General features: G+C 35.0%; 1 protein-coding gene across 4 annotated transcripts in view; it reads right to left on the reverse strand.

The window, feature by feature from the left end:
- Positions 1–17,061, reverse strand: part of LOC129248578 (vascular endothelial growth factor receptor 1) — a 66,383-nt gene extending 49,322 nt beyond the window's left edge. For all 4 annotated transcript variants that reach the window (XM_054888187.1, XM_054888186.1, XM_054888184.1 and 1 more), the window contains exon 1: positions 16,756–17,061. In XM_054888187.1, coding sequence (XP_054744162.1) covers positions 16,756–16,894 — 139 coding nt within the window. In that variant the 5' untranslated portion in view covers positions 16,895–17,061. The remainder of the gene's footprint in view (positions 1–16,755) is intronic.
- Between the last annotated feature and the right edge of the window lie 3,567 nt (positions 17,062–20,628).

Raw genomic sequence — 20,628 nt, forward strand, 5'->3', positions numbered from 1 at the left:
ATTGAATTTGGCTTGCCGTGAAGTGTTGCCAGCAACATTGTTTGGCAGAAGAGAAGAGCACCGCTAAGGAAGCAATTGGCAAATTTTGGCAAGAAAAGAGTTTTTAAACAAATCAAAACAAATGAATTGGCACAAAAAAATAAAAAGACATTTTGACACAAAAAATATATAAATATAATGCAGTCTTTGCGTAGACGTTTCGCTTTAAAATGCCATAACTTTTTCAAATTTAAATGACATGTGCATTTTAAATAGGTGTGAAAAAATTTTGCTGAACTGAGTACTACTTTGCCGTGAAATACATATGAAAATTCACGCATATTTCACGACAATGCAATTTGTATGGATTTTTTCGCAGCCATTTCACGTGAAACGGGAACTTAGTACTATGATTTAGAAATAATATTTATTTTTTTAGTTTTTTTACTTTTCATCAAAAATAATGATTATTTATTTATTTAAATTTTTTTATAGAAAAGAAAACTCATTTATTTCGCATTATTTGTTTTGGCAGATCAAAAAACTCAAACGCCATTCCTCACCTAAACTCAGCTTAACGCAACCGTAATCTCACCTCATAAAACTTATGTTACAATTCCACAGAACGTAAGTCTATGAATGTCTTGACGAAACCCCGTAATTAATTAAACTGAATTTGTTTCTTGGTAAGTCACTAAACAGTTAAAAAAAATGCACTTTCAAAATTTTGTTTGGATAGTAATTAGAAAAACTAAATTATTTGGTTTTACTTACTATAATTTCAGTTAGCATTATTAGATGCAGTTTTATATATTATATATATATATATAAATATACTTAATTGGCGCGTACATCCTTTTTGGGTGTTTGGCCGAGCTCCTGCTCCTATTTGTGGTATGCGTCTTGATGTTGGTCCACAAATTGAGAGACCTACAGTTTCAAGCCGACTCCGAACGGCAAAAAAACTTTTTCTTCATTTTGGCCTTTCACTGAGATTCCGAATGGTAGTCACGCACCAACCCATTCTGCTATTGCTGCTGACGCAGTTTTATAGTTTATTAAATTTTAGTATAATAACGCGCCACTTTAACGTTGCTAAAAAATCCTGTTGATTTTTGCTGTGCATTTGTCATATGGATGATGGATATTACATGTAAAATTGTTTTATTAATGTATATGCACAAACTTTCAACATTTTTGTTCGGGATATAAACTCTTTTCTGCCTACAAAAAATGTATCTGAAAGAGTGAAAAAATAATGCCCAAACTCAAAATGGGTAACTCTTTTGGGCAGCCTAAAAGCGCGCGAGTTGTTTACATATCACATGGACAGGTAAGAGACACTGATACGTTTGCAGAATTCATCAGTCAAATAAGACAGACAGCAGGAAATCAATAAAAATTAATATGACACCATTTCCGATGATTTTCCGAATCCGATAAGTAAGCATTTTATTAAATAATCATTTTATTATTGAGGAATATGTTTTCAATATTTAAATGTATAATTATAAAATTATTAAGCAACTTGTACACATTTGTAAGCATTGATTGAACTTTAAGTTAAATAATAAAATCAGTCTGCTCTGAGAACTCATAGCTAAATATCTGTTTCTTTAAAAAAAAAAAAAAAAAAAAAAAAAAAAAAAAAAAAAAAAAAAAAAAAAAACATTTTGTAGAATTAAAATTCGCCCGTGCCCTCAGCATTAAACATTTAGTATGTAAGTATTTGACACCTTTATGATTGTTCATTTCCAAGAAAAACTAAACTTTTCAGAATAAATTAATGGGTTATCGATGAGGTGGCCATTCGAAAAGTGGAGCATTCAGTTTGTCGGATGATGAGCGAAATTCGTGATTGCACTCAAGACGAAATAACCTAATTACCTACATAGGTTCGAATTTCCGTGCACGAAACAGCAAAAAAGAAAAAGTTTTTCTAATAGCGGTCGCCCTTCAGCAGACAATGGCAAACCCCGAGTGCATTTCTACCATAAAAGACCAATTGACATTCGGAGTCGGCTTAAAACTGTAGGCCCCTCCATTTGTGGAACAACATCAGGACGCACACGACAGATAGGAGGAGGAGCTCGGCCAAACACCTGACAGAAGTGTACGTAGCATTCATTTATTTTTTTAGAGGACACGTATTCAAATGTCTCTAGCAATTTTCTTCACATTGACATTAAAAATGTGATAGAAACTTTGCTCTGGTATTGCCGAATATTTCCATCAACAGTGACCAATTAACTGTTACTGTTCTTCTAGAGATATGCATGCATTACTTTTTCTTTTTGCATACCTACCAAATTTACTTGTTATTGTTGTTATACAAATGTCAATTCTTCTTGTCAATCTGCCAAATACTTATTTGTTATCATTTTCACTATCAAATGGACGGGACGTATGCCTTGCGTACCAAATGTTTATGCACTTATTTTACATTTACTCCGTAAGTATTTGCATTTGTTGTGTGCCCCTTTCGTTTTTTTTGTTTTTTTTTAGAGCTTAAGGGGTAACACCACTGTAGAAATTTAAAAAAATTGATTTTTTTTTTATAAGCTTAAAAAATTCTTTGAACCTTTTAAAATACAGAACAAAAAGTTTTGTACGTTACCGAAGTTTATTTCATAAATATTTTAAGCTTTTAACGAAGCGTTAGTGACTGCTACCTAACGACTTCTCCAAATTTCCAAACTTTAAACGCGTTTTTCTCAAAACACGTTTTCTGAAATTGGCACGCAGCATAACTCAAACAATTTTAAATATTTTTAATCAGGTTTTTCACTACGTCTGTATAATAACCTTCTTAAGAGAAGAGCGTAGGGGATTTTCGATAGATTAATTTATACGATTGTTATAATTATTTAAGTGACGTTTTTTTAGTCCAAAATATAGTTTTTTCCTTCAAATGCTTGCTAATTCCACAAAAATAAATATTTTTTAAATCCCCTACGTGTTTCTCTAGCTATTCTTATCTAGATTAAGAAAAACAATGTTTCTTTGTTCCAGATTAAAATTTGCACCCTCTGTGCTGCGTGCCGCGGAGCTCCTTCAAGAGAAACCACATTACAAAAATGTCTCCAATGCCGCCATTTTGTAAAATTTTTCGATCAAACTTTGTAGTTTTGTATTTTAGTATATAAGTAATAACTTCCCAAATCAGAGTGATTGTTTCCCCTTTCCTTCTATACAAAAAAATTCTTTAAAAGTCGTGTTTATTTTACGCGTGTACAGTGGTGTTACCCCTTAATCAGCATTTCTTTAGGTGTGGAAAATATTGGGTAATCTAAAAAGTCGGTATCAAATTGAGCTGCATTTTATTTTTATTTTTTATTTCAATTTTTGTCTTATAAAGTTTTATCAGCATTTATTTGACTTGAATTTTAGGTGTGGAAAATATTAAAATAAATAAATAATTGGTGCGTACACCTCTGCTAGGTGCATGGCCGAGCTCGCCCTCCTATTGGGGTTTGCGCCTTGAAGTTGTTCCACAAAATGAGGGACCTACAGTTTCAAGCAGACTCCGAACAGCAGATATTTTTATGAGGTGCTTTTTCCTGGCAGAAATACCCTCGGAGGTTTGCCATTGCTTCCCGAGAGGCGACAGGTATTAGAAAAAACTCTTTCTATTGATATATTGGCTAGCCTGAAAAATTTGGCAACAAGTTGCCTCCTCGACCATTCACTATAATATCCAAAATCATAAAAAATGGAGGAAAACAGGCGCACACTTTTGTTGTGAAGCGATTGATAGGAGCTAAACATTCATTAGCAAAGAGTTTTCAAGCATTTTAAGAAATTATCGAAACATTTAATGCTCCGAATTTCAGTTGAAGTATGATAAAATGCTTCCATGTTTAAAAAGGTTATTAAAAATTTCCACATATTAAAATAATGCAAACATGGACGAAATAAGTAGAAACTTATAAAATGTTAGCAAATTGGATTTGACGCCAGGTAAGGCAATGTTGAGAGTTTGGTAGGGTATAGCGTATTATTGTATAAGTTGCCACCGTCTGGCCGAAGAATGGACTCCGACCTTTAATGTACTTATTGCTGATACTGTTGCACTATAACGCCAGAGGGTAGAATTATAGCAGAGTGTAGTAGAACTTTAGACAATTTGGCTAGAAAATTTTAATCCGTCCACCATACAGTTTTGATCTTGCAGTCTCAGACTATTATGAGATTTATTTTCTGCAAAACTCTCTTAATCAAGAAAAGTTTAATTCAACAGAGGACAGCAAAATGTATTTTGATCTCGCTGGAAAATGCAGAGAGATAATCGACCAAAAGGGCAGAAACTTCTTTAATAAATGTCATATAATTGGCGATGAGACAAGAATAAATACTCAACCGGTAAATTGGGCATTTAAAGGTACCCAAGTATTTTGGTATAATGGACAGTATGTTCTAGTGAAGAATAGGAGGCATTTTCAACTTGAGTGGATTGAGTATTTTCTGCAGATGGTGGCGATAACTTTTACATAACCGATTTCAACTACATTATATTATATACTTGGCGGCCGCCGTAGCCGAATCGGTTGGTGCGTGATTACCATTCGGAATTCACAGAGAGGTCGTTAGTTCGAATCTCGGTGAAAGCAAAATTAATAAAAAAAAACATTTTTCTAATAGCGGTCGCCCCTCGGCAGGCAATGGCAAACCTCCGAGCGTATTTCTGCCATGAAAAAGCTCCTCATAAAAATATCTGCCGTTCGGAATCGGCTTGAAACTGTAGGTCCCTCCATTTGTGGAACAACATCAAGACGCACACCACAAATAGGAGGAGGAGCTCGGCCAAACACCTAACAGAAGTGTACGCGCCAATTATTTATTTTTTTTTTTTTATATTATATACTTATACATACATACATATGCCTTAATTAGTCTGCTTTTCGTGTTACTATTATAATCAGTTTCTTTCTTTGAGAAAACGAAACTGTGAGTAGCACTACTAAGATCCTAAGAAATTTTGTGTAAGTTACTGGAGATATCACAAACAAACTGCTCAAACAAAACAAGGGGTATCATTTATGTTCGGTCCATGTCAAGTGATCCAATTGACAATTACTAAAAAAAAATTTGATATAACATTTTTATAATATTTTTGTAGTTTTTAGATAAAATATACTTTAAAGTTAATAATAAAAATTTTGACATTTTTTTTAATTCTTGCGAATACATTCAAATATCTTCGGTTCTTTTTAAGATTATTATAAATTTAGTTTTGAAAGTTTTTAAGCTAAAATATACTCAAAAGAGTTCCAAAAAATGCAATTTTTTTGTTCCAAATTTTTGGAAAAAAAAATTTTTTTTGTCATTTGCCCTCACACACCCCCTCTGACATTTTGGAGAGGGTGATGGCTGAATCCTCAAAAAGTAAGGTGAGTCATCAAGCAGTGAAGGAGAGTTGTTGGCAGAAATGGCAGAGCTGGTGGAGCAATTCACCGAACGAGCGTTGGGACTATCGCATGATTCCTTCTGTACGAAGTTGGCGAGGCAGACGACATGGGGATGTGGATTTCGACTTTACCCAAATAGTGACAGGACATGGTTGCTACAAATTTTATTTATATAAATTCCGACATGAAGGCGATCCATATTGCACCTTCTGTGCAAATAATTGAGCATTGTTTTTGGTCTGTCCGCAGTTTAAAACCGAAAGGGTTGACTTGAGATAAAAGGTAGAGAAAACAATTAAGGAGAACCTGGTGGATATTATGCTTGAGTCAAAAGAAAACTAGCCCACTGTTTGCAATGTAGCAAATAAAATCATCAAAAATTTGCTTTGGGTTTTCGGGTTATACTCAACTACGTACAGCAAACCAGTGAAATATGATTGATAACTCAGAATTTTCGGCACCATTCAGTACCCGAGTTGAAGCGCTACGTAACAACGAGTATTCGTTATTCGAGTATCTACCCGAAAAGAGGTGAATACTCGGGTACGCAAGTGGATATTTATGGGTAAATACCCAGAGTTCAGTAAATACTCAGGTGTACACCCATCACTAATTGTAATGCTTTTTTGCTGATTTCATTTCATTGGAAATTCGTTCAACCTGCAAATATTCAATATTGTGATTGAGCTGTGGTACGTGTTTAAACTTTTAAAGCGAAAGGAAAAGAAGAAACAGAAAAAATTGGTGTTGACTCTTTGATAGCCCATCGATGAATGATTCAAATGAAATGCATATAAATTACCTTCAGACATGTTACAGTTAGGTAGTGAGGGCATGTGAATTTAGTGTGAAGGGTTTGGTTTGAGTAGCAGAAGGCAGGTGGATGAGTAAATGCATTTCGTAGATACATATGGACATACTAGAGAAGGCAATTCCGTGACCCCAGGATGCCGGGATCGCGCATTTTTTTTGAATTTTGAAAATACAGGTACTAATCCATTCAAGTCTCGGTATTGTTGAGTATAATTTTATTATGAGAATCATAATTAAGAAAATTTTTATACCGAAAATCCCCCTTTTTGAGTAAAGAAAAATTTTATTTGCAACATTGGTTGAGCTTTAAGGCTTCGCAACACCTTTTTTATAAAACAGATGAGCGTTTATTTGACGTCTTCGCAACACCTTTTTTATAAAACAGATGAGTGTTTATTTGACGTAGAAGTGTGTTTTTTGTGTTTTTGTGCGAAGAAATAACAGCCAAAGATGACAGACACCCACAGCAATTAGTCTGTCATCCAAATTACATAGGGCTTTATTTAGCAGTTCGCAAATTTCACTTCATAGAAAACCGTACGATTTGCCAATAGTTTCGATTAAGAAAATTTATATTTTTTCAATGAAGGTGATAGAAGCTATCACCTGAAGAAGGAATTTTAATTTCTGTCAACTATCCACCAGACAAGCGCTGAAGAAGAAAGGTATTTCTCAACCGCTAGTTTAATGGGCACTAAATTTGGGTTCCGTTTGGGGGGATAACACCCTCAAGGCTTCAACTTTTCTACTACGCTGCAACTTTTCAACTAGGATAAAACTTTAATTAAATAAAATACTAATTTAAACTCAGTAATAAAAGTAATTCGCTATCGAATTTTAAACTCAACAAACTCTATGCGTCCTTCAATCTCGGATAAACAAAATCCCGGTATTCCGGGATTACAAAATAGGGAATACCAGGATTATAAAAAAAAATCAGTAAAAAAAATGATCAGTAAAATCCCGAAAATTTACATCTCTAGTACAAGGTGGCGCAAAATTAATCACCCTATCGAAAGATTTATAATTTTTGCAAATGGCGTCGTACGTCACATCGCATTTGACATTTGTGAACTAGACAGCTGCAGTGTACGAACGGACAAGCAATGGAGCGCGTAAAAGTCGAAATAAAAATTTCCATTACCTAAAATCATTAGTAAAAAAGTTATTCAAAAACAAAATTGGATGATTAATTTTGCGCCATCTTGCACAAACATACGTACCTCAGTAGAATCAAAAGTGAGAAAATGTAAAATGTGTCTACTTAGTGAGGCATAGTAAATTGAAAGATTTAAAGTACTGTTTCGCGAATTTTTGAGTTGTAATTTTGTTCCAGCAAGCGATATACATATGTATGTAAGTATGTTGAAATAATTTTTCAATTTGTATAACACTTTATACATACTGAGAAATAGTATTGGATATCTCAGATACAATTGCACTTGCTTTGTTTAAATGAAACGTGCCGGATACAATCTCGCAATAGCAACAATCTTTATACAACAAAAACAAAAAATGTTGCATATCGTAATAGCGTTTGTATACAAACCTCAAAGTTAGAGCGCATTGACTTTCAATAATGCGTCGAAACAAAACTATTTTTAGACCTATGCGCATGCAAATGCATGTAACTAAAAAACGTTGTAAAAATAAGGAATACGAATCAAAAAAGGAAAAATAACTAAAATCAAATTCTAATGCGGAGCTGATAATGTTTCTATATTTCTGAGTAACGGCGTAAGAATTTTGAAATTATGGAAATGCTAGTAAATTAAACAAAAAGAAGACCACGATAAGAAAACAAATGCGATTTTTCTTTATTTATTCAAATATTTAAGAATCTAATATATTTATATTTAACTAATATATTTTTATTTAAGTACTTATAATATATGTATGTATATACATTTACATAATTGGCGCTTACGCTCTTCATTGGCTGTTTGACCGAGCTCCTTTTCCCATTTGTGATGTGCGTTCTGTTCTTGTTCCACAAATGGCGTGACCTACAGTTTTAAGCCGCCTCCGAGCAGCAGATTGTTTTTATGAGGAGATTTTACTCGTGAGAGGACGACCGTTATTAGAAAAAAATGTTTCTATCTATTTTTGTTTCATACCCGATGTGTCGAGCTCAATATGGTACTCACGCACCAACCCACTCGGCTACGGCGACCGCACAATTAAGTTTTAAAATTTTCAACTTCCATTTTGTAGATGTATTAAAAAGTTGTACGTATGCACCCACATCATCTACAAAACCTTTGTACGTCAACTACGGTGCAGGGAATCGAAGTGATAATAAATTTGTTTTTGTTTTTTTGTGTTTTAAGAAAACGTGTTCACAGGACCAAAAAAAAAAAAATGCATGATGACACAGTCGCACCGTAGGCGCGCAAAATTTCCCTTCATTGTCTTTCCTGGTTTTTTCTCTTGTCTTGCCTCGCTTTTGGTCTTTAGTACTGTTTATTATATTCAATAACTAACATATGTATATGTATTGTGTCTAAAAATTAGTTTTTTTTGCACTGATAGTGTCTTCTCGGCTATCACTTTGACTTCTACTGATGTAAACAAACCATTTAAATTTAAATAAAATAATTGTAAAATAAACCGAGCGAACCAAATGTGACGTTAATGTGCACCCAAGTAATAGGAGCGCGGCTACTACTGTGTTTAAGCTGAAAGGTGATTTTTTTTATAAATTTGATCCATCGCAGACCAAAAATTGGACGTTCTGTTGAGAATGTTGCTGCTGTAGTGCAAAGTGTTGCTGAAGAGCCTTCAACATCGATATCTCGACGTTTTCGATAATTAGGCATTCATGAATCGACCGTTTGGCGGATCTTACTTGTAGCGGTGCTCATGGTGAACATTTAAATGATACAATTTTTGACATATAATTGGTAAGAGCCGTATTTTGAATATATGTAAATAGTGGGACCCGTGGGGAAATCTATGCGTGTAAAATGCAGCACTGTTGCAATTAGAGAGAAAAAGCAGAAAGAGATGAAAACTGCTGTCCGCTGTCGCCTTATGCCGACATCTTTGAAGTAGCTCATCAAATTAGTATAACATTAAAATTACGAATGCTGCTGTATTCCATATACTTTATATGTTAAATTAACAGCAGTAGAGCGATTTCATTTATGATTTGCAGATGAGCAGCGCTGTTATGTGTTATATGGCGTGTAGGACAGATTCTATAGAATTGCTTGTAATGAGAAACCTATCCGAAATCCATAACTGCAATTACAATAAAAAAAATCGGTATAGCCAATCTCGAACTGTGTAAATATAATACGAGTATTAGTATAGATAAAGCTCAATGGCTATATTTTTGTTGGAAATCTAGTTTCTAATGTCTTTCCCACAGGGACAATCTATAAAAAAGCCATGATATGTGTGTGAGTATGTATGCAATGTAGCAAGTAATTAATAACTAAATATGCGCACAAGTAGCAGACGTCCGTCAATTAAACAAATGCCCTAAGGAACATTTAAAATTCGCTAAAGTGAATAATAAAATAAAAATGTAAACAACAAAGCTGCTTGCACAAATTGTGAAGATGAGAGAATTGCAAAATGGGAAGAGGCAACTGAACAATAAATACTAGATTATTTAAAAAAATAATAAAAAAATTAATAAATAAAATAAAACATTTTCACACGATTGTAACTTGTAATATTCGCGCATACTCGTACTAATATACGTACATATGTTTTTATATCATGCACTTACATGTATGTATGTACGTACGTATATTTATGTGAATGTAAATTATGTACTTATGCATATGTAGATAATTATTTTTATACTTCTTACTATTCTTTTAGTAATTCTGGCGGCTCCACTTAAGCAAGTAAGGGCATCTATTGGCGCAATAAAGGAGCAAGTGTAAACTGAGAGATAATTACTTAGACGCTTCCACATACATTGTATATACATACATGAACAACATTATCACAACACTGCAGTGAAAAGTTACACTATTTAGTAGACATTCTAGTTCATGAACTGGAATTTGATAAAAGAAGACAGACTAGTTCAAGAGTGGCTAGAATTCTACCAGTTGCGAAATTACAAACACTAAGAAAACAACACGCAAAGCAGATTAACTGACGAATTTGATTTGAATTGATAGTCAATGATCTGCGTAGTGGGCTCTAAAAATTGAACTTATCATTCATTTCAAAGATTGTTCGCGTGATCAGCTCAAAGGCAAATTATAAAATAAAATAGTAGGGTAGTTCAAAATAATTGTATTTGTAAATTATAATGGCAAATACATAAATTTTGTTGTCGTTGTGTTGCCACGGAGCGATCCCATATCAAGTGATCCAAGTATTTTGGTCATAGCCTTAAATTTTACCGAAAATTAGTTTATTTATAGGTAATTAAGAATTTATAGGTAATTAAAGAAATATGGACCAATGATTCCCTCTGCCCATAGAGCACACCAAACAGTGACTTTTTGAGGATGTAACGGCGTCTCAGCAATGGCTTGTGGATGATGTTCACTCCAAATGCGACAATTTTGCTTATTGACATACCCATTCAACCAAAAGTGAGCTTCATCGCTGAACAAAATTTTCTTCGACGCGTCGCGCGAACCGAACCATTATTTTCGTAATAAATTTGCACGATTTGCAAACGTTGTTCAGGTGTAAGTCTATTCATTATGAAATGGCAAACCAAACTGAGCATAAATCAAGTGACAGCTGTCAAAAAGACCATCTACGAAAAAAGTAGTGCCAACTTGAAAACCTAACCTCTAAAAAAACACCCTTTATAATGAGAAGTGAACTGGAAAAATTTTGAAAAAAATATTGAACAATTTGCTATGGAGTTTTTTTTAAAGTTCTTCGACTCTTTTTAACATTTTTCAGCACAGGTTTGCTGTACGTATTTATTTGAATATAACACGCCAGGTTAACACGGAGTTTTTCCCCAAAAGTTTTGCACAAAATATAAGATTTTTTTCTTAATATTGTTTTTTTTTTTTAATACCTCTTATGCTGAAAAATAAAAGGAAACATTTATAAAAACATTAAAAAGAACAAAAGATATTTGAAATTGAAAAATTCCTTACCAAAATTTACAACAGTGAAAAATTCACAAAGTTATTAATTTTTTCCGAAATTCTGTAAGTTTACATTTTATTATATGTATTCAAGCCAATTTTCAGATAAATTTTATATTTAAATAAATATTGAGATTACTTGACATGAAAGCGCCCCACGGTAGTTTGCAAATGCTAGGATGTCAAATAATTAATAAAAAGTAAGAAACATTTTTGAGTAATGTTTTAGTTATTACTATTTTCATTGATTATTGCATTTCTGCTTTCCAGAAAAGATCTCAAGCTGATACAATTTACACGGACTACTCTAAAGCGTTTGACAAAGTGCTCTTGTTTGACCGAATACTCTTGTCGAAGTTAGCATCAATGGGTATTTATTATATGTTTTTATCGTGGATCAAGTCATATTTGTCTAATAGCTACTGCGTTGTAGGTACTGATAATGCAACATACCATTCATTTATTGCTTTATTTGCTATCCCGTAGGGAAGTAAATTCACATTTTTACAGCGCTCTCACGAGAAAAAGAGTTTCGCATCTAGTCATCTATGCTTTTTATTTGCTGAACACTTGTTGTATGCTGATGATCTCGCGGCCATTAAAAGTGATCGTGACTCTGAAAAGTTGCAATCTGACTTGCACAATGTCCAGAATTGGTTCTATTTAAATAGTTGGTCGCTAAACGTAAGCAAATATCATACTTCCATGTATAATTTGCTAAATCGTCCAATACTTAGCATACTTCGTATAGTATTGCTGGCTCACCCTTGCAATCCGTTGAAAAAATTAAAGACTTCGGCGTTATTTTTGCTTCTAAGTTGAATTTATCTAGCCACGCTAACCTATAACATAACACTGTCAGATTCGATGCTATCATTCGTACACCAAAATTGTTCTGTACCCTATACTCTCTCAAAATATTGTTAAGTATTTTTTAGATCGAGAGAAGAGTATGCCACTGTTACTGTACATTATAAGTCTTTCTAATCGGCTTGAGAGAGCTTAGAAAGTCTTTCCTCGTTTTACGCTCTGATCTTCAAACTTTGCTGAACCTTTACCATCGTACCGCTCTCGATGTTTACTGACTGAGTTAAAAACACTTGATAGCAGAATATCTATTCCATGGTGTTCATTTATTATTAGTACCATTACTGGAACTATTGATTGTCCTTTTTAATGTTTCCAATAAGATTATTCGACAGTATAAAGCCGTGAAAATTTGCTTCTCGAGAACCAATTCCGGGGTGAACGCACCGATTTCACGGCATGTGCGGACTTAAATTTGTTTTTCAATTCTTCTGGCGCTGATTTTATATGGCGGTATGGCGTCTTAGTCAATCATCTTCAGTCGTTTTTTCTTAGTAATTATTATATTATTACGGTATTATAATATTGTAATGTAATTATACGACGGCCGCCGTAGCCGAATGGGTTGGTGCGTGACTACCTTTCGGAAATCAGAGAGAACGTAGGTTCGAATCTTGGTGAAACACCGAAATAAATTTTCCAAGAGCGGTCGCCCCTTCGCAGACAATAGCAGAGGCTGAGTGTATCTTTGCCATGAAAAAGCTGCTCATAAAAAATATCTGGAGCTCGGCCAAACAACCAGAAAGGGTGGACGCGCCAATTATAAATATATATATATGAACATTAGCTTTACATAGTCTGTAAGAATGTATCCATTCAAAGGCTTTATACATATATTGTACAAATAAAAAATGCATGCGAAATTTTTTTGCAACTTTAATTTTTCAATATTTATTTATTTTCCAACGTCCGAAATTGGTGATGTTCGCCACAAAGTGGACTAGAATTTTTGGTGCTTACAACGAACTAGTTCATGAACTGGCATGATGCCAATGTAGACTGAGTAGCTCTTTGGTATAATGGAATTGAACAGGCTGAGCGATTCGTGCACTGATGATTGATATTTCGTAGGATTTGCTAAAAATACCAGTTGGTGGAACTCAAAATATATAGAAGACGTACTATGATACTTCAGTTTTGAAGCAAACTGGTAGTAAGGTAGTTCAGAATTACATAGTAGGTTTTATTGCAAGAAAGCGACCATAATCCTACAAACATACGTACATGTGTACATACAACATGCACTATCGTAAAATTTTCCCAAAGTGGCATCAATAAGTGCTATGTATCTTGTTATTTTATTTACTAATAATAACACTTTACACCAATGAGGCATAAATCTCAGCATTATATCTTTACATAAATTAATTGGTGCTAAGTGATTTAGATGCCGGAGTCTGGCGCCTAATTTTAGATAGGAATGTGAGGAGGCATTTTTCAAAGAGTACATATGTATGTATGTATGTACATATGTAAGGAAAGCAATTCGAAAAATTGTGGTGTGCTTGAAGTCAAAGACAACCTGTGGCTTCGAGAGCAGTCTAACACAAATAGTGCCTACATCTTAAAAATAAGAAAATACGACTTGAAGTATCATGTAAAATATTCAGAAACTAGAAGAAAGTAAGTATAAAAAATAGCAACAAAAAATTGCCATTCAGCGATGCAAACAGCCTTACGAGCATAAGCAGCTGTTGAATAACAGAAATGCGGGCGCAGCCATGGATGACGATACTTACACACATCTGTCCATACATATGTATGTAAAATGGATTTTTCGACACTATCAGGGAAGATATATTATTCTGCAAAGAATATATATTCCGTTTCGGAGCATTCCATGGAATGACTTTGTAATACCATGATAAATATTTGTAAAGAAGTTATGGCATTCAGTTTCAGTACCTAAGAATTCAGATGTAAATGGGTGGGCCATGTAAAATTTGCTTTTTGAATCGGCTATAAAAAAAACTAATCAATATTTTTTCAAAATTTTTTTTTTTATTTTGAAGATTGAACATTGTCATTTATGAATGAAAAATAATATCGTTCAAATGACTGCCACGACTGGCTTTACAGGAGGTCATTCGATCAACCCAATTTTTAAGCACATTTTCGATTGTTTGGGCTCCAATTTCATGAATGGCAACTTCGATCTCGTGTTTTAAAGCATCAATCGTCTCTGGATGGTTCGCATAGCATTTGTCCTTAACGGCTCCCTACAAAAAATAGTCCAACAGGCTTAAATCACAGCTCCGAGGCGGCCAATTGATATCGGAATTTCGGCTGATTATTCGGTTTTCAAAAACGGTAGCCAAAAGTTCCCCGCTCATTTTCGAAAAAAAAAAATGGCCCGATGATGCCGCCAGACCAAAAACCGCACCAAACAGTGACTCGTTGTGGATGCATTTGCTTCTCTACGGTAACGTGTGGATTTTCTGAGCCCCAAATCCGACAATTTTGCTTATTGACGTAGCCACCGATGTGAAAATGAGCTTCATCAGAAAAGAAGAAGAAGACTCACCACTTTGGAAATAGGTTTTCAATATATTTCCCAATTTTGTTCAAGCGTATAGCGTCCCATTTCGTAAATGTCAAACCTTTAAGTAAATAATGAACACATTTGACATGCATTTGTGTTACCATTCTCAAAAAAATAAGTGGTTCAAAAAGCAAACGCTATATGGCCCACCCATGCCCCACTTACGTGTGCACTTCGTGATTTCGAAATATATTGAACTTGATTTTTCAGGATCGAAAATCAATCTACTCAATTCAACAGTGTATTCTAAATTGAAAGTAGTCTCGGATTCGTTACCTCTCTGCTCGTTATGTTTGACCTCTGCTCGCTTGACGAAAAATTTGCATGTGAAAGCAACAACAAAATTATCGAGCAAGATTCGTCGCTTGCGAGTATGGTTATACTTTATTTTACCAGTTTAACTACTATTTTCAATGCTACCAATTCTCTTTCGAGAGAGTTTCATTCAACCTCGTTCGTACAGGGATACTTTTGTTGGTTCAGCATTACGAATTCTCTTTTGATTTTCCCGTCGTGTTGATTTTTTTCCTATATCAATAACATAATCCTAAATCCAGCCAAAACTAGCACAATCATATCACACATATTCGCACACTTGTTCAATTAGTCGTGGTGCAGATGGCAACGAGGTGCCATTGGTTGATTTTTTTGTATATCACTAACACAGGTTAAATTTTGTTAAATACATACATCCCAAATGACTTCAGCCTATCAGCTGATTCTGCCAAATTCGCTCAGATTCGAATAACGGTAGGCTAAATAACACACCTCTAAAAATCGTTTGAATGAAAAGATCTCTTCTATTCGCCACTTCTCTACTCGGTATCTCTCGGCTAACTTTTAGATTAAGTTCAAAAAGGCATTTAATTGGCAGTTAATAACATTTAAGCCTTGATTGTAAAACAATTTACCATACAAAAATTCAAATTATTAATTGCAAATTAATATTTAATAAAGACTTAATTGGCAATAAATTTGTGTCGGATTCATTTCGGTGAAGGGACTCATACTCTGTGAAGGGACTCAGACTCAGCGTCTGTCTAATGAGAAAATAAAGTATCACTAGACCAAAATGTTAAATGTTAAGACATTAAAATCAAATAAACGAAAAAAAAAAAACAAAAGGATGGTGGGCAAAGTTGATGGTGAACAAAGTAAAACAAATTATATAATAAAGATAATTTTATAATACGGAAAATTCCATAATAAAGAAATACAATATATAATCTAGAAAACTCTTTAATAAACAAATTTTATTTTAATTTCTTTTACCACCTTCCACAACAACCTGTAAGCTGCATTTTCTTCTAATGCTGCAAGGAGCACCAACTGATGCCATCTCTAACTTTGTAGCGTTAGCAAGTTATCCATTTTTCTGAACAAAGCCAGCCTGCAATCAATACTTGATTGTATTGACAAGTAAAGCTCAATATATTTTTTATAAACTAAAACATTTATTCTAAAGTTAGATTAGGTTAGGTTAGGGTAGGATTAAAATGCTTGCCAAGAGACAGGGCACAGTTCGAAAATTAAGCTTGGAATGCACTGCAATGGCCCGGTAGCCTGAACTTGAGTCTGACTACCAGCTCCTCGCAGAATACTCCTCCGCCAACCATTCTATCCAACTTTGAGCCATCCGCGAACAGGTTCACCAGGCCTTGCCTTCAAATACTGCACCCCGCCCACTCTTCCTTTGAAAGAATGTGAGTGGTGAATGTTCCGCTTGGACTAAGCAAGGATGTGTATTGACCAGTCGCCAAGGGGATGAACCCCTTGCAGCGGCAGCTTAGCCTCTCGATGACTAAAGGTATCAACTAAAGGTATTCTTAAGTTATGTTTTTTATGATTTTCCTCACACCACAAAACACGTTCAGCTGCCATCTACTAATTGTATACGCTAAATTGTATGTGTGTGAATACCAAACTCATTGACCCAATTTGAAGCTAATCGGTCTGTTTGAATATACACTTAGATATTAGTAGTCACTAGGGACGAATGTTTTTGACTTTTTAAAATATGTAAATAAATATTTAAGTAAGTATGTATGTATGTAAATCCACTCACCGGCTTCAATGTTGCACAAGGCGTGTAGTTCTAGGAACAACAATACTATACATAAACTCGCATTGCTAAGCCCGCCAAACAGTAATCGGCGGTGCCTCCAAGCAAATACTTGTGCTGTTGTCGTGTGTGGAAGTCGCATTTTAATTGTTATTTGTTAGATTAATTATAAAATTTCCTTAACTAAAACTATTCACTACGCAAGTTAGACTTGCAGCGTCACTTTGTTCTTCACTTTACACTATGTATTATGGTTTGCTATACATACAAACAATGAAATCGCATCTTAAAACAATGAAGAGATGAGATCTGCAATTAAATTAAAATTTCATTTATTTATTAACCACTTTCAAATTGCAACGATGCGTAAGCATGAGCATTCAATTAACTGTGTAATTAAATACTTTTCTGACACTTCTCCAACGAAGACACTTTAGTTTGTATTAATTTCACTGGATATTAAAAATGATATGTAAGCCGCATGCGACTACAATTATTGGTAGATAAAATTTCTACAATTTACATATGTAAATATATTTACACACAATATTACACACTTAGCATTATTATTTTAATTTAAATAATTATTTTTATATCTGTTATTTCACAAATGTTGCGCGTTTTAATCGGCTTGCACTGTACGTGACCAAGTCATTTTAACGACTACTTATCCAGTATTTGTTTTCAATCAAATTTTGTAAACAACAAGAAAGAGGAGCAAAAAGTTTTACATATATTTTATCACACAACTTTTTTTATGCTCGCTTTCATTTCTATGTTTGTGTTTATGAATGTACGCACATACATACATACATACATATGCATGAAACAATTGATTAAACATATCGAGTTGAAAGATATGGTATGAATAAAAACTGTTGCTTTTGTTGGCGCAAGGGCTGGTGTTGCTAGTGGTGCTCTTTATGTTGTCCTTAAGAAAATCGCCAGTCGATTCTATGCATTCATATCTGAAAAGAAAAGAGAGAAACGAAACATTTGTATTTATTTATGTGGGTAAAATCAGTTTTTTAATCTAAAAGAAATTAAAAAGTCTAAAAACAATTTGTTTCATATCTATAACTCTTATACGAGTACATACTTACATTCATACATATGTACATATACAGTTTTATTATTAAAATATAAATATTAACAGTATTTTAGTAATAACTTTAAAATTAAAATATTTCTGGGAATAAAAGCATATATTAAAAAAAAAATTCTTATACAATTACTAAATTTAAAGCTCAGTAGCTGTTCGGCCGCCGCAGTCGAATGGGTTGGTGGGTGACTAACATTCAGAAGTGCTCGAATTCGAAACCCCGTGCATGAAACACTAAATGATAGGAACAGTTTTTCTGATAGCGGTCGTCCCTCCGCAAGCAATAGGAAAGCTCCGATTGTATTTCTGCCACGGCAAAAGTTCCTCATGAAAAATATCTGCCATTCGAAGTCAGCTCGGAGATAGAGGAAACCACTATTACTAGTTACAGGAGGAGCACGGGAGCACGGTGGAGGACATTCAGAAGGTGTGGCTTGCTGACGTAACAGGAGAAATGACGGCGGGTTGTTTACGACAAAACTGAGATTGTGTTGGTGATGTGAGAAAAAATTAACGCAGTTATTGTTTCGTTACTCCGTTGTCGTGTGAACAACGACTGATTGGAAGGGCGTAAGAATACGTGTGAAACGAGGGGTGCAATTGTGGTGCCGAATCTCTTATGACATGACAGCTAACATAAAATTACTTTCACAATTTTGCTTCAGGTGTCCTCATTTTCTCAAGGAGTTTTTCTCTCCTACACTGGAATCTTTCTGCAAATAGTCTGCTCCCAAGACTGCCAAATAATGGTTGTAAGTTTATGGCCTATGAGGACGGACATTGGATTGACAGCATCGGGGGGCATTTTTTAGTCCTGGGCGAAAGCTCTCTGCATTGTGGATAGCTGGTTCATGAGAGTGGTTGAACAAATATAAGAAAACAAATATAAAATACATGCTGCACTTGCCAACGAGGTAAAGTTTTGCGAGATTATTCTAGACCGTTCGTTTGATGGAACTGCCCTATACGCATGCGAAAAGACTATAGGTAAAAGGTGGAGGCTAAAACCACGCATAGTGCTCTGATTTTACTCTGCGGTTGTTAGGCTCATCTTATATAACATAAAAGATCTTGATCTAGGGTCAGACTAAATAATATGGTACGCAGTGACATCCACCCATTCCGAACATCTGGGGATCTCCTTCAGTTTTCGGCTCCCCGACTACTGTGGTGTCTTTCAGGCTGAACTGATGGCAATAATAAAAGCCGCGACACTGATACAGTGTGATGCGATATCCGGAAATGATATCTACATTTTCACTGATAGCCAAGCGGCGATAAAATCCCTCACAAAACAGTCGACAACCTCCAAGGTAGCCATGAAATGCCGCACATCTCTTAACGAGATGGCTGAGTCATTTCACTTAAAGGTAACATGGGTTCCTGGCCATCGCGACATTGAGGGTAACTGTAGAGCCGATGAACTAGCGACATTCGGCTGTTGAGTACATAGATAATGACATAGGGATACCCTTACAAACATGTAAGCTACTCATCCTTGAAGAAATTTTAAGGAAAGCAAACGAAAGATGGCGTAATGAAGCCACCTGTGGCCGACTCTAAAAGCTAAACGCACAGAATCTCTGCTAAGCCAAAATAAACACAGTCTTAGCACAATGATCTCAGTCATAACGGGGCACTGCCTAATATGTAGACACGCCCAAAGTATGGGTGTGCAAACACATGACTTCTGTAGAAGTTCTCTAGATGAAGACGAGGAAGAGACAATCTCGCACCTACTGTGCCACTGTCCTGCTCTATCCAGACGCAGGTTTACTATTCTGGGTAGACAATTTTTTAATGAGTTGGAAGATCTCAGTTCTACAGAAACCAGAGATATTTTAAAATTTTTGAAAAGCACACACTGGTTTTAGGAGTGATAGGGACAAGCTCCCCACGCGGGATCACAATGGGCTGTGAGCCTGAGTGGTCACACAGGACAACCGCTTCAACCTAACCTAACCTAATATCCACCCAGAAGTGCTGCATCTGAGCCTAAGCCTACTGCAGGGTCTTTCACGTTCGCGGTGGCTAATTGATAAGCGCTCGGCTTGTGCCCGTAGCTCAGTGGAGGAGCACTACTAGAATGCACTTTTAGAATGCACCAGAAATTAAAAAAGAGCCATTAAACTTAAATAGTATAGTTTGAATGGCAGCTTGTCTGTGACGATTCAATATATTTAGCACAAGTTGTTATATGGCTTATGGAATAATTCCTAAGTAAATTGTGAATAATCTGCCTATTATTTTGAAAAAAATTCGTATAAAACTATGATACATTAGAGTCTACGAGAGTCGTTTGAAAATTTCGTGCAAAGTCAGTGAGATGACACTACTGGTGCATATCGATGTTATGTTTAGTTAGTAGCAACTCTGGGAGGACCACACTCCAAGCTTCAGCCTAACTGATTTATTTCTTTGTGTTTGGAATTCGTTTGAATCGAGGAAGTTGGGTGATTTTCCTTTTCCATCACGACGACGCACCAGCCTACGCCTAAGCAGTCGTGGTTGCAAAATTAAAGGGAATAGGGTTCCAACTCGTTTCACCACACTCGTTTCCCACATATTCTCCAGACTTGGCTCTCTCGGACCAGAAAAACGATTTTATTCAAACGAGAAGGTGATTGTAGAAACGAATGCCTATTTTTCAGACATGCACAAACCCTATTATTTGGAAGGTATCAGCAAACTAGAAAAAGCAAAAATAAAAAAGTTTTAGTTTTGCACGGACTTTTCAAAGGACTCTCGTATAATGAAATTTGATAGTGCATATT

The sequence above is a fragment of the Anastrepha obliqua genome, chromosome 5 (assembly GCF_027943255.1).
Source record: "Anastrepha obliqua isolate idAnaObli1 chromosome 5, idAnaObli1_1.0, whole genome shotgun sequence".
Taxonomy (NCBI): domain Eukaryota; kingdom Metazoa; phylum Arthropoda; class Insecta; order Diptera; family Tephritidae; genus Anastrepha; species Anastrepha obliqua.